The sequence below is a fragment of the Erithacus rubecula genome (genome assembly GCF_903797595.1).
Source record: "Erithacus rubecula genome assembly, chromosome: 24".
NCBI lineage: Eukaryota > Metazoa > Chordata > Aves > Passeriformes > Muscicapidae > Erithacus > Erithacus rubecula.
In genome coordinates this window covers 7048178-7062356 of record NC_136676.1, presented here as the reverse complement: position 1 = coordinate 7062356, position 14179 = coordinate 7048178, and the positions used below count along the sequence as shown (strand labels likewise).

At 43.8% G+C, this 14179-nt stretch overlaps 1 protein-coding gene across 3 annotated transcripts in view; it reads right to left on the bottom strand.

Annotated features, from left to right (window-relative positions):
* Positions 1 to 14179, bottom strand: part of KIF1B (kinesin family member 1B) — a 78522-nt gene that overhangs the window by 54044 nt on the left and 10299 nt on the right. For all 3 annotated transcript variants that reach the window (XM_079326046.1, XM_079326047.1, XM_079326048.1), the window contains exons 3-9: positions 4167 to 4243; positions 2870 to 3049; positions 2452 to 2517; positions 1493 to 1671; positions 725 to 836; positions 531 to 608; positions 304 to 369 (exon numbers count right to left, since the gene is read on the bottom strand). In XM_079326046.1, coding sequence (XP_079182172.1) covers positions 304 to 369; positions 531 to 608; positions 725 to 836; positions 1493 to 1671; positions 2452 to 2517; positions 2870 to 3049; positions 4167 to 4243 — 758 coding nt within the window. The remainder of the gene's footprint in view (positions 1 to 303; positions 370 to 530; positions 609 to 724; positions 837 to 1492; positions 1672 to 2451; positions 2518 to 2869; positions 3050 to 4166; positions 4244 to 14179) is intronic.

Here is a 14179-nt window from a genome sequence, read left to right as displayed (position 1 = left end):
TATTCTTTTAAATAAAAGTAAAATTACTGCACTGAAGGTCTAAACTTGCTATGTGAATGTGTCCTCTACATAAACATAGGCTTCTTCACAGTTAAACAAGCCAGTGCTTCCATCTGTTGACAGCCTGTGTGACACCCACAGAATAGTATCAACTCTCTTCATCTATCAAAACACACCCAGCTAATAGGGCTGAGAATGCAAGGCCAAGAACATCAGATGATTCTGCTGTACTCCACGGATTTCACTGTTTCCATTTGACCAGCTATGCAAAGGTTGTTGCAGGCAAGGAAATGCTCTACTTACCACTTCAGCCAATGCTGAAATAACTTTGCCCAGAGTGGTGAGAGACTTGTTTATATTTGCTCCTTCCTGCAAAAACATAAACCAGTATTATATAGCAATTAAAGCTGCTCAACCTTGAATCTCTGCAGTCTTCAGGTTTGCAAGCATTTTCCCCAGTCCCAAGTGCTGATTTGTGCAGCAGAGCCCAGGGGATGCCCGTGCCCTCCCCAGCAGCCCTGGCCCTGCACCTTGAGCCGGGTTCCCTTGGCCCCGGTGGAGTCAGCGCGCTCGCTGCCAGCCAGGTCCACCAGGCTGATCTTGCTGACCTGGGCAGAGAGAGCAGGGACAGACATCAGTGCTGCCCAGGCAGGGCAAGGACACAGCTACAGAGTCACTGGAAGATCAGTGAAAACCAGGCAGAAAGCACTTATCTGTAACACACCTTCTCTGTGGAAAGGTCAGTCTCTGTGTCATGTTTCTTCTGAGTAAAGACAATTGTAAACACAGCATGAGAGCGGCTGCTGGTCTCATTCATGTTGGTGGCTGCCACAGTCCTGAAGTATGAACAGATATGAGCCCTTTAGAAAAGGACAATCACCTGCAGGGCTGAATGCAGCTGCAGAGGAATGACAGCAAGGGGCTGCCCTGGAACCAAGACCCAGCCACACCTAATATCATTATCAAGCCCTTTCATTTTTTCACTCCTGAATTACTCCCATCTTGATCACAGTTTAAACAGCTTTCTCCATCTGTGTACTCAGTAGTTCATCTTCCATGCAAACACCCAAGAACACTTGAGCAGCATTTATGTGAGTCTTTCTCACACATTGTTAAATGGAGCCATCAGCTGACATGGAAACAACTAATAAGGAACCAGAAACTGAAGCTGGAATGCCAACTTTAGTCCTGACCACCTGAATTAAGGAAAGAGGAGACTATTTACATAGGTTTTATACTAGGATAATGATAGAGTACACAGCAAAGGCAGAAGTAAATGCCAGTAAAATTATTTAGACTTCATCTCCAGTCATTGCAATCTTTAAATGTCTACACAGCTATTTGCAGCACTAGTTCAGCACACAAAGCAATTTTAGCTTTCAACAGCATTGATCAGTGCATATTTCAATAACACTCCTGACTTACAAGAGGTTTCATTAAAGTGCTAATGCATAGCAGTGATAAAAATACACAACACACTGCCATGACTAACCTGGCTTTGTTCCCAGCATCCATGAGGTCTGCAATGTCTGTGTAAGATGTGACTGCTAACTTGGACAGATCTTCCACGTAGGGTCCAAGGAGAGGATGCTCTCGCACCCGCAAATTCCCTTTGTTCTTCGGGTTCAACAAGTCTCTGACTCTCTCACAGTAAATCTCCATGTAGCTCACCTGAAAACAGGAATTTACATGGACAATTCAGTATTTCTAAAGGTCTCTACCACAGCATTTCAGAGTGCCAGTGGTAAAAATTCCCCCAGCCCACCACAGGAAAGCTGCAGGTGGGTGTCTGGTTATTTAACAGCTTAAACGCTGGCAGAGGCAAGAGTCAAAAGTCTCCAGCATCACATCTCTAACGTAAGCTGATGGCCTTGCAGCCATCCTTTCATCCTTCAATCATTTCAAAAAACATTGGTGTGTAATGAAAAATTATACACTGAAGTCCACAATCATCTTAACAGCTTTAATATGACACAGCACAAGCATCAAACAAGACAGATGGTAAAAGGATTCTGCTTCCAAGGAATCTCTCTTATGAGCCACCAAAGCAAACTTAAGAAGACCAAAAAAATTCATCTTTCTTGTATGCAGAAGCAACTTTTGATCTTAAAAATAATGGCCATAGTATTTGACTACAAACATGCAGTCTTCCAGCTATCAGAAAAAAAAATCTGCAAATGCATCTTTAAATTTTTCAGCCCATCATTTCTTTCAGGATTACTACACAGGTAAAGGAACACAAGTTTTCTGAGGAGGGTAAGAAAGAATCACAGAAAGATTTTTACAGTTGTGTCCAACATGGAAAAAAGAAGACATAAAGCCTTAAAAAATAAAATTAAAAAGCTCAAACTAATCAGAAATCAGCATCTTAATGCAACATCAATAACCTAGCACCTAAGCTCTGTCTGATGTGCAGCATATAGACATTCTGCGATCCCCCACCACACTCACCTCTACAGAATATGACATTTCCTCATTGCTGTTGTCATTGATTTTCTCAAACAGCTCTTCACATAGCTGAAAAGAGATTACACCCAAGTCAGAAATGAGTCTTTACTGAGAAGTAACAAGTAACTATCAGGACATGTCATGGAAATGGCTTTAGAATGAGGGCAGCAGAAGAAAATGAGCGTAATGCATTAACCACACACAGCCTCAGTGGGAAGATAATTCATCTCAGTCCTACACCACTATCAATCTTATTTTATCCAGTATCTCTACAATTGCTCTAGGCTTCACCAGTATCATTATTCTGTATGTAAGATCAGCAGTAAGGTTTAGTTCTGCCAGCTCTTACTGCAATAGAAGAAAAAAGTATGTGTCTGAAGATGCCATAAATAGCAAATTCCCCTTCTGGGCTCGCTCCTACCTGGGGAATGATGCCTGCTTGGCTCTCCTCCTGCTTGCCCATCATGGTGTAGGATTTCCCAGCTCCAGTCTGCCCATAGGCAAAGATGCACACGTTGTAGCCCTCAAAGGCATGCAGGAGCATCTCCTTCCCAATATCATTGTACACACGGCTCTGAGATGCAAAGCAGGGATCTTCAGGCTGCAAAGACACCGAAACTGCATAAATACAGACTTCCCCTATCATTAGGGTTAAGATTTCAAAAACTGGGTTTTGGGGTTTTTTTTAATACTTCTATCTTGTGGGCCAATTCCTTAGGAAGAGGTAAATGAGGCCATTTTTACACACAGGTTTTTCCCAAGGTAGAACAAGATGGAGAAGAACAACAATGACAATGTCACTGCATTGTTTGTGAGTGTATCTTATTCTTAATCTAGCATTCTCTTGCTTCCTGAAATGTTGCATTTTAACATTACCTGCTCCTGAAATCAGGACAAATTTAGCTGTGCTAACATTCTAACGTCGGGATCAAGATTTTATCAGACCTCTTCTGTTCCTTGATGCTGCTTATCTGCTAGTTTGCATTCTGTTCATAATGTTCCTGTGACTGGGCTATAATCAACTTTCACGCTGCCCTGAAAAACCCAGCAAGAGAGGCAAGTATTTCATTGTGAAAACAGTCTCATTGACCACACATTTGCTCAGAAATATTAAACCTTATTTCACCATCCAACTTACTACAATTAGTCTTAGAGAAATGCATTATCGCTTCTTTCAATATCTTTTAGAAAACAGGGCAGGGGAGGAGGTGGAGGAACAACACAGTTCTGCAGGAGAACAATTCCTGGAAGTCGGTGAGAGTTTAACACCGATTCAGAAGGGTGGGGCACAGGAGCTGGATGAGAATTTATTGCTTTTGCAGCTATTGGAAACAAGGATTACTGTGCTGCCTTTTCCAGGTATGCCAACAAAACCCAGACCACATGTCCTTGAACTGTAAGAACTTGAGCAACTGTCGTTTGTCCAAGAGGAAAAGTGAATTAATCATGGCATATGCACATCCTTAAAATATTTAGAACTGAACATTGTTGGGCAATATTTTCAGTAATCTTTCAAATATTTACAAGTTGTTTTAATTTTCTGCTCTCACCCAAACAGGGAAACACAACATACAATGACAAGCTTTTAACCTGAATGTGGGTGAGAAAGACTGTAGAAACATCTGACAGGGGTGGCATATCAGAAGAGAATGTTAAATCCTCTTCTCAAACCAAACAGCAACAACAACAAAACCAGGTTTTCTTGTAAAAGCACTCACCGATGTGTGGGACCAATAAGAGTAGTCAAAGCTGAAGGACTTTGGTGCTTCCTTTGGATTCTTTGGGTTGATAATACCTACAGGAAACAAAAACCAAACTCTTAGCTAACTTAACACTTAGGAGCATAATTAATAAGCTGGCTGACCCACGTCTGTAATCTGAGTATTTAAAGTTGCCACACGAAGTCACAGACTCACTGCTTCCTGATACTATTGTTTCTGTAGGATTTGTTTTAAATAAGACAAGAAAAAGATTCCTAGGAGGAATATGCTGCTGCTCAACAGAATTCTGTGTATTCCACACAGTCAACAAAAGCTTTCCCAGGCACCTTTAGGTCGTTGCTTTAGTACTTGGGAGTTTTTTTCCTTGCCAGCAGCAGCAGTGCTGCTATAACCTCTGCCTGCAGGGGAGCCATGCACAATGGATGCAGTGGCACACACAATGCCTGCAGTCTCTGCATTCCAAGGAGGGTCATTTATAAACACAGCCCTTGTTGAGAGGTGAATCTCTACTGCTTCCTTCTTTCTGATACTACAGTGCTGGGAATACTTAAATCTCTTTCCAGCAGCCGTTTACAACACCATCTGTGTCAGTAGGACTGTAATAAAGCATAGTCCTGAGGGTATTATATAAATCAACCTGGATTTACACATCTGCACCTAAAGCAGTCATCTGCCCTGGGATTGAGACACTAACTGTGATGTATGCAAATAAAGTCCACAAGGAAATATGCCATACAAAGGTGTCAGCAGTCTTCCTGGGGATGATTTACATCCTGGTACCAGACATCCTAGAAAGAAGATGCTTATTTCTCACATATTCTGACAGTTATGCTTTGGGAGATGGGGGCTTCTCCCTCTCAGCTCTTACCATTTCAAATGTGATCTAAGCATCTTGTTTCACCAAAATCTCTGAAAATGTGCTTACAAGATCCCCATTAAAATCAAATCATTCCTCTAGCAGATGCTGTGTTCCTGAGCAGGACTGCTGTCCAAAATGAGGATGTGCAGAAAAGATCACTGTCAGCATTGCAAATAGCAACAGTTGCTACTCTATTGCTCCTGGCCAGCTCTGCTTCACTTGGATGCACCTTGTGCTGACATTCTTGCCTTAAAAAAAGCTGACAGACATGCAAAGCTAATGAATTATATACACCAGGACAGTATCAAATTGCAAAAAATGCTTGTGGCTTTGGATAGCAACGCGGGCATCAACACAGAACAAACTGTAACCTAAGCAATCATCTATGGCTTGAGCTGCCCTTTGCTTTGCCTGAACAGCAGTATTGCTCCACTCACACTATGCCAACTAAAGAGAGTAAAAAACAAACCACAAAGACAACTCCCTGCTCAAACTTCAATTAATTCTCTCCTTTCAGGGTATTCCAGACCCTATAACTCAACAACTTCTCATTTCTCGTTTTAAAATTTAACATCAAAGCTCCAAAAGGTAAGGGAGACGTAATGCCTTGTACCTGGAAGTCCCCACTCAAAGAAGCAGTACAAATAACAGAAACTCCACATTAGTGTCTGAAAAAGCACTACAAACTTGCCATTAGTTCTCCTTTCTTGTTTCCAGCTTGAATCTGATCCATCACACCAGAGAAGAGTAAAGTTGAGGCTCTCTCATTTATGCAAGTCATTCCATTTGGCTCATTTTTTTTCTCTTTTTTAACCATTGTTGTTATTATTATTGTTATTGCTGTTTTCTCAGACAGACTTTACTCAGCCCTTCACACTGAGTTCCATGTCCAGCTCATTATTTTGAAAATCACTTTCCAGGATGCATGTTTTTACAAAGCATATCTTGAGAAGTGTATCAGGAGAGGGAGCTGAATGTGCAAGCAAGCAGCTCTGTCAGAGGTTGGGAATGCAGCTGCCTTGCCAAAACCTTCCACTGCAGCAGGAAAGGGTCAGAGCAAACCTCCCAGCTGCCAGGAACTCTGCATGCTGCCCCTCACACCGGGATCTAGACTCTGCCTTTGCACTCAGCTGCTGGGGCAGCCTGGAGTCTGCTCATCCTATTTCTGTTTCTTGCACACAGGCTACGTCCTCCATTTCCAGAGTCATTGCTTTCATGGAATTCTCAAGTCTACAAATGAATCCAGCAGAGCTGACTGGATGAGAAAAGACAAGATTTCAGCTGGACTGAAACTCTTCATTTGGGGCACAGAGCACCAGGTGGGTGCTGTCTGATGTGGTTTGGGTTTAAAACCAGTGATCAGGCAGGCAATAATGTGATTAAAATACCTGAAAGATGATGAGGCAGCTAAGAAACCAGGAATTCCAACTGAAATAACTGACCTCACTTGAAGGTGTCTATTGCACCAAGCATCATCTTTGGAGGGACAAGAGAAGCCATGAAATCTCACTACTTTTAACGCAAGCTAATGGGTATTTCTGAAGAAATTAAAAGGCTTCTTATAGTACAGGTAAGCTTTATCCTAAAAGTTCACGTGCCAAATTGGGAAAGTAAGAAATGGCAATGCAGAAATTAGACTGAGTTGGCAACACTGATTCTGTGTGCCATGTTTCTCAACCTGCTGTGTTTTCCACTGAACACAGAAACAAACACAATGAAAACAGAAAGAGGGCTGTTTCCAGTGTCTCCAGTGCCCACAAGAATACTAACAGCTTTCCAGTTACTTTGATTTTTAAACCATGCAAGGCCAAGATGAATTATCTCAGTGAATCATTATCTCCTGTCCCCACACAGCCTCACCACACACTAATGGTTTAATTACAGAGCCTCAGGAAATGAGAGAGGCAATAAGGCAGACGACCACAGCAGGAACGCATTAATAGTCTTTTTATCTTACAGAATAAATTTGTTTATCTGCTATTTCCAAGGTCCAATGTGGCAATTAACTCTTGTGTTTGCCAGCTGACACTGGTGCTTTGTGCTGCAGCTGTAATTAGCAGCACCACAGCAGCTCTGAAGCTGCATTGGGCAGTTTCTGAGGAACCCTCCTTCAGGCCCCTTGCCCACCAAGAGCCACTTCATTAGCTCTGGCCACGGGAGGGGATCAGTGCAGAGCTGCTCCTCCACTGCTGCTGGAACAGCTCACACCTGAACCTCGAGGAGAGCAGCATGAAACAAGCTGAGGATAATATTTCTGTGCTGCAGTGCCTGAAACTTCTTCTGGGATCAAAGCAGGAACCACAGTGGGGGTTAATGCCCATCATTTACCTTTGGAATGGAAGGCCAAAGAAAAAGGCAAGGTAATGTTCACGGGATTAAAATATTTTCTACAAATCATTGATTTGGTTGAGAGAGATAAATGCCCGTATTATTACTTTTCTTTATTTGAATAATTAATTTCAGGAAATTTTGAATAATAAGTTTCTCCTTAAGAAACAGCATTTGGATCTGTTTTCTGCCTTTGTACACAAGCAATTACCTGTCACAAATAGAGACCAATACAAGCACAGTGTGAGCAGCTCTGCAGCAGTACCCACTGAAGCAGCTGATTCAGTTCCCACTGCCGTGTCCACCAGACTCAGCCTGCACTTTAAAGCTCTGTCTCCTCTTGCAGCTGCACAGTGAGCCAAGCTCAGCTGTCTCACACCACCCAAAGTTTCTCTAAGCAGGAGGAATTCACATGTTGTCTGGAGTTCAAGCAATTTAAACAATTCTTTTCAGCTGCTTAGATCTTCAAGTTTGGTGGACTTCTTGATACCGGTAACTACAAACATTTTATATCTTAAAAGGTAAGGAAACACACAGTTTGAAAAGAAATTTCTTCACTCCAAATAATCTAAATTTTTTAGTATTATATAAGGCCCAAATACTGATTGGTCCTTGTACAGGACAAGTGCATAGCAGGAGCAGCACAGAGAAATAAAAGGAGAAAGCAGGAGCACAATAAATGAAAGAAGTATGCTTTCAGATGTGCTCTGTTAACAGTAACAGACCAATCTCCACAAAACATTTGGATTTTAGCATACCCTTACTTAAAACAGGCAACTTCATCTTTTGGCATTTTTATTTCCACAGTCCATCCCACTTGTTCCTTAATTAACATTTTATACACCATCCACCATCTGCTTTATCAGCTAGCACAAAAATAACATATACTTTCAACCTTTCAAATCTATGAGCTCAAATTCATCCCTAGTTTTTAGCAAACACTGTAGCAATACTTGAAAGACCACTATTGAAATAGTACCCATATATTTCATAATATGTACTACATTGCATTCCTATTGTCATTTTGGACATCCAAATTTTTTGCCTTATAATACAATTTTCATTTCTGAAGCTGAAATTCAAAAAGCACAGGTCATATATGCACTTTGTTTTAAAATTAAAACCAGAGTGTGGAGTACAACCAAGAGCTGATTCAAAGTTAAAATCTTCCAGGGCATTTCCAACTGGAAGCAGCATTCTGTCTTCTCACTCCTTTCTGAAGACACACAAACACATTCCCACTTCAAACCTTCATCTCTGGACTTACACTTCCAGTCTCCTTTAAATCTAACCAAGTAAACAGACAGTGGGAAGCCTACAAAGTGGAAAAAAAAAATCCACAAAAGAAAGGAAACTCAGCCAAGATCAGCCCCCTCATTCCATTCCCATCTACTCAGCCACATAAATATTTTTGCAGGCACAAAGAATGACTAGAAGTGCTTCTTAACCACCCCAAACTCCTATCAGATTGTGACACTGCATTTGCAGCCCAAGCCTGATCTCTTCTCATCCCAGCCAGTGCTGCTCCTCAGCATGTCACAAATTTGGCAGATGAGAAATTATCTGCAGTTCAGTATCTGGGGATGCTGAGCACACACAATTCCTTCTAATAAGCTCTTGGAACAGAGGCAGAGTGCAAAGCACTCGAGAGACAGAGCTGAAATGATTCTCCTCCCCCCTGCATTTCAAGTGCAGTCAGAGGATTGGAGTGCCAGGGTCAGGGTGCAGGGCTGGCTGCAGCAGCCGTGGCACCTCTGCTCAGCCTGGGTGCTCAAAGCTGGCAGCAATGCAGCCTGTCCTTCAGCAGCAATGCAGCCTGTCCAGCAGCACCACTGCAGCAAGGCAGCCTGTTCTTAAACCAGCTCCACTGCAGCAATGCAGCCTGTCATGCAGCAGCAATGCAGCCTGACCTTCAGCAGCAATGCAGCTTGTTCTTAAACCAGCTCCACTGCAGCAATGCAGCCTGTCATGCAGCATCAATGCAGACTGTCCAGAAGCACCACTGCAGCAATGCAGCCTGTCCTTAAACCAGCTCCACTGCAGCAATGCAGCCTGTCCTTCAGCAGCAATGCAGCCTGTTCTTAAACCAGCTCCACTGCAGCAATGCAGCCTGTCATGCAGCAGCAATGCAGCCTGACCTTCAGCAGCAATGCAGCTTGTTCTTAAACCAGCTCCACTGCAGCAATGCAGCCTGTCATGCAGCATCAATGCAGACTGTCCAGAAGCACCACTGCAGCAATGCAGCCTGTCCTTAAACCAGCTCCACTGCAGCAATGCAGCCTGTCCTTCAGCAGCAATGCAGCCTGTTCTTAAACCAGCTCCACTGCAGCAATGCAGTCTGTCATGCAGCAGCAATGCAGCCTGAGCTTCAGCAGCAATGCAGCTTGTTCTTAAACCAGCTCCACTGCAGCAATGCAGCCTGTCATGCAGCATCAATGCAGACTGTCCAGAAGCACCAATGCAGCAATGCAGCCTGTCCTTAAACCAGCTCCACTGCAGCAATGCAGCCTGTCATGCAGCAGCAACGCAGCCTGACCTTCAGCAGCAATGCAGCTTGTTCTTAAACCAGCTCCACTGCAGCAATGCAGCCTGTCCTGCAGCAGCAATGCAGCCTGTCCTTAAACCAGCTCCACTGCAGCAATGCAGCCTGTCCTGCAGCAGCAGCACTGCAGCAATGCAGCCTGTCCTTCAGCAGCAATGCAGCCTGTCCTTCAGCAGCACCACTGCAGCAATGCAGCCTGTCCTTCAGCAGCAATGCAGCCTGTCCTTCAGCAGCTCCACTGCAGCAATGCAGCCTGTCCTTCAGCAGCACCACTGCAGCAATGCAGCCCGTCCTTCAGCAGCAATGCAGCCTGTCCTTCAGCAGCAATGCAGCCTGTTCTTAAACCAGCTCCACTGCAGCCATGCAGCCTGTCCTGCAGCAGCCATGCAGTCTGTCCTGCAGCAGCACCACTGCAGCAATGCAGCCTGTCCTGCAGCAGCAGCACAGCTCACCTGGGCTTCAGCCCAGGATTAGCTGCTGTGCAGTCTGTGCTAGACACGGGGGTGCAGGGACAGACACACGGAGGGGTTTTTCTAACAAACAAACAATTCCTAATCAGAAATGAAAGTCGAGTTTGGAACTGGACAAACCGACCTTCCCAGATTTGTGCAGCACAGCCTGCTTTGTCCTTAGCATCTGCCATCCCCATATTGTGCCACAACGGCAAGGCTCAGGGCACAAAATCTCTTTAATTTCTACATATGAAATTAAATTAGATTTCTTCTCTTCACAGCAGCCTCAACACTTCTCCCTGTGGCAGCATTATTCTAGCCCAAGTACACATTCCTACCAAATGTCACCACTCAGAGACAACAGCTAGCAAGAAAAGCACTGTCTTTACTTTTGTTCTCCCTAGCCATTAGTAAAGGAATAGGCAGACACTTTCAAAAATCATTCTGGTCTCGACAGAACTTTGGAAGGGGCAACTTCTGGGGGGAGGAAAAATACAAAATAATTAATTTCTATACCTTCTTCAAACTCTATTTGGAACAATATAAGCAGTAGTTTGAATAAACAGTCTGTCCAATGAAAAAATCTCTGGGGCTTTCAGAATTGACTCACAAGACCAAATTAACATTAAATACAGAGTTTCTTAAAAGACATGGGTCTGGAAAATATATCTGCACCATCTGTAGACTAGAATGACAACAATGGGAATATGTTCCTCACAGGGAGCAGGGTGGAGCAGGCATTCTTTATTTGCTGGAACGTGAATAACACCACAAAGACACGTTTAATGCAGGCTTCTTTGCTGGGCATACACTGCAATCAGATCTATGGCCATAGCGCCTTTATAAGACAGACTTTCAGGCTGTTATTATAAGAGATAAATGAAGGGAAATGGACACTTCCAGCCCATGAAGCAGTGCTGGCTTTTCAAAGCATTGTTTGCATTTTTCAAATCACTAAAAGGGAAGGAAACCAAGTAGAAGCTAAGAACAGCTCATTTGGAATTCAAGCGGATTCTGTCCCCAGTGTGGAATTTCAGCCCTGCACTGGGAGAAAGGTTGGCTGGGGGAGGGAGGAGGCAGAGCAGCAGCAGAGCAAGGCCAGCTCTGCTCCCAGAAGCTGCTGGAAAGCTGCTCTCATCCTCAGCTGCTCTCACAGATCCAGGAGCTATAAATACCAGCTGGCCAGCTGGTGTTCTTGGAGCACAGCACGCCACAGGCTCTGCAGCAGCACGGCCAGCCCAGCACGGCCAGCCCAGCCCGGCCCAGTTCAGTCCAGCCCGGCCCAGTTCAGTCCAGCCCAGCTCAGCTCAGCCCAGCCCAGCCCAGCCCAGCCCAGCCCAGCCCAGCCCAGCCCAGCCCAGCCCAGCCCAGCCCGGCTCAGCTCAGCCCAGCCCAGCCCAGCCCAGCCCAGCCCAGCTCAGTCCAGCCCAGTTCAGCTCAGCTCGGCCCAGCCCAGTTCAGCCCAGCCCCAGCTCAGCCCAGCCAGCCTGGCCAGGCTCGGACCAGCCCAGTTCAGCTCAGCCCAGCCCAGCGCAGCACATCAAGAGAACACCCCACAGCCTGGTAGATTCCATGCTGGAATCTTGGGAAGCCAGGTCTTAATGATTTCAGTCCAGTACTTAAATCAGTTTGGTCAGTTCTTAAGAGTGGATATCTCTGGAAGAACTTGTGTAGTGAATAAAAATATCCAGTTCTTAAAGAAATTCCTATTAACAATTTGCATTCTGTTTTCTTCTACCTGCAGACTAAGAGGTGGCAGTTTATTTATGTGTTTGATAAAAAGAATCACCTCTAGAGGCCTAGCTCTGTATCAGTGGGCACTAATTCTGACGGGGAAGCATTTCACTTGGAGAATCACCACTGACAGAAACTGCTCAGGATTCATTAGTGATACCTCTCTGCTCCAGTTCCATGCTAACTCCATAACATGATGCAGTCTAACTGCATTTAACATCAGCTGGAACACCTCAGTCATCATCCCACAGTCTCACTCCAGAACCAGCATTTACATCTCTAGCATTTAAAGTTCATTAAATGTTCATCTTCCCCCAGATCCCCAAAGTCATCTTCTAAATTTTTTTAAGAGTGCAGAATTAACACTTCAAGCTATTTTTATTCAACCGTGAGAAAGGCTTTAGAAGGAAAATCAAGCACCTAAAAGGTCCACATTTTTATTGCTTCTCCAAAAACTATTCGGGGCTTGTAGCAAAACATATGAGCTGTCAGTACTGCAGGGCACTCAGTGACAGTGACTCAGACAGAGTGGTGGACACAGAACCCCCAGTGCTGCAAACACTGAGAGCTCCAATGCCCACACTGCTAACAGGGCATCACCAGAGTCTGGCTGACCTCTGCAACTGTGACCTCTGTGACTTGTCTTTCAAACCTCAACCACAAGGCATTCAGGCAGTGTGACACACTTATCTCCCCATAAACAGCCTGTTTTGGTAACACACCCAGCATGAACGCACTGCAGCATTATCATACTGGACAAGCATTCATTTAGCTTGCACCACTAGCAAGGATTTACAGACCAGAAAAATCAGGGCAGGGGTGAAGTGACATTCCTGCAATGCTGCTTATTTTCCCAAGACAACCTCATCATGAAAGATACAAGTAGAAAACACTAGAAAGAAAACAAACAAACAAACAAACAAGAAAACTAAGCTGTATGCTTTAAGAAACAATGCTTTTTGCCAGGCACAAGGCATCAGAATATTTTGATATATCTAAAATTATTATTTTCATAAGACAGATTGCAATCAAAAGTATATCAATAAAAGATGGCTGAATTATTGACGAGGTTACCTTACTCTATGAACCTTTCAATAATTTTGACTTTTGTATTATATTTCAAGTACCACTAATTTAGACAAACATGCAATAAAAGCCTTTCAAGTTCAGTCCTGCTTTTCCAGCCATTTTTAATTTCCCTCAGAACAACTGCATAAAGCAGCACACATCTTAAATGAAAAAAGTAAACAAAAAAAAAAAAAAAAGGAGAAATTAAAATTAGATGATTCTGTGTTAGGTGTTTTGTTTTGTTTTTTAATTTAAACATTTTAGTCTAGATCTCAGGTTTATACACCTTAGGAAGAAAAAAAAGCCAAGCAACAAAACACGCATTAGAAGAAATACATTCTCTGCCCGCAACCTGCACAAATTAACTGCAGGATGTGTTACCAAGGTTTCTGATGCCAAGGAAGCCTGATGAGGAGCTGACATGCCCACAGCAGCAGCTGGGATGCTGCTGCTGGCAGCACTCGGCCTGTTCTGATAACACCCAGCACCCCCAGCAGCCACAAGAGAAGCTGCCAAGGCTCCAGAGCAGAGACCCCAGGTGAGGGACAATCCCTGAGCAGCCAGGTGCACTCAGCCCTCCCAGGTACCTGCACAAACTGCTCTTTATTGAAATCACAACATGCAATCACCCCACAGGCACTGGGGGCTCAGAGCTTTGGCTGTCACTTGCACATACAAGATGCTAAACCCTGTTTTCATTCCTCTAGTGCACAGTTAATTGCAACAGACACATTCCAAGTAGGGCACTTCCTTATTTCCTTGCTCTGTTTTTTATACACATATTTAGGTTTTTAAAAGAATAGCCTGCTGGGCTCTTTGCTTGTTATTAGTGTCTAAATGCTGTCTTGTAGCTACTAGTTTGAATCTCTGCTTCAATTTCATTTGCTTTTATTTACGCATTATTTATTTACAGACCAGATTATCAAATCACTTCTACAAAAAAACACAAAACAAACAAACCAACCAACAAAAAAAACCAAACCAAACCAAAAAATCCCTCAAACAAACAAAAGCCATACCAAAAAAA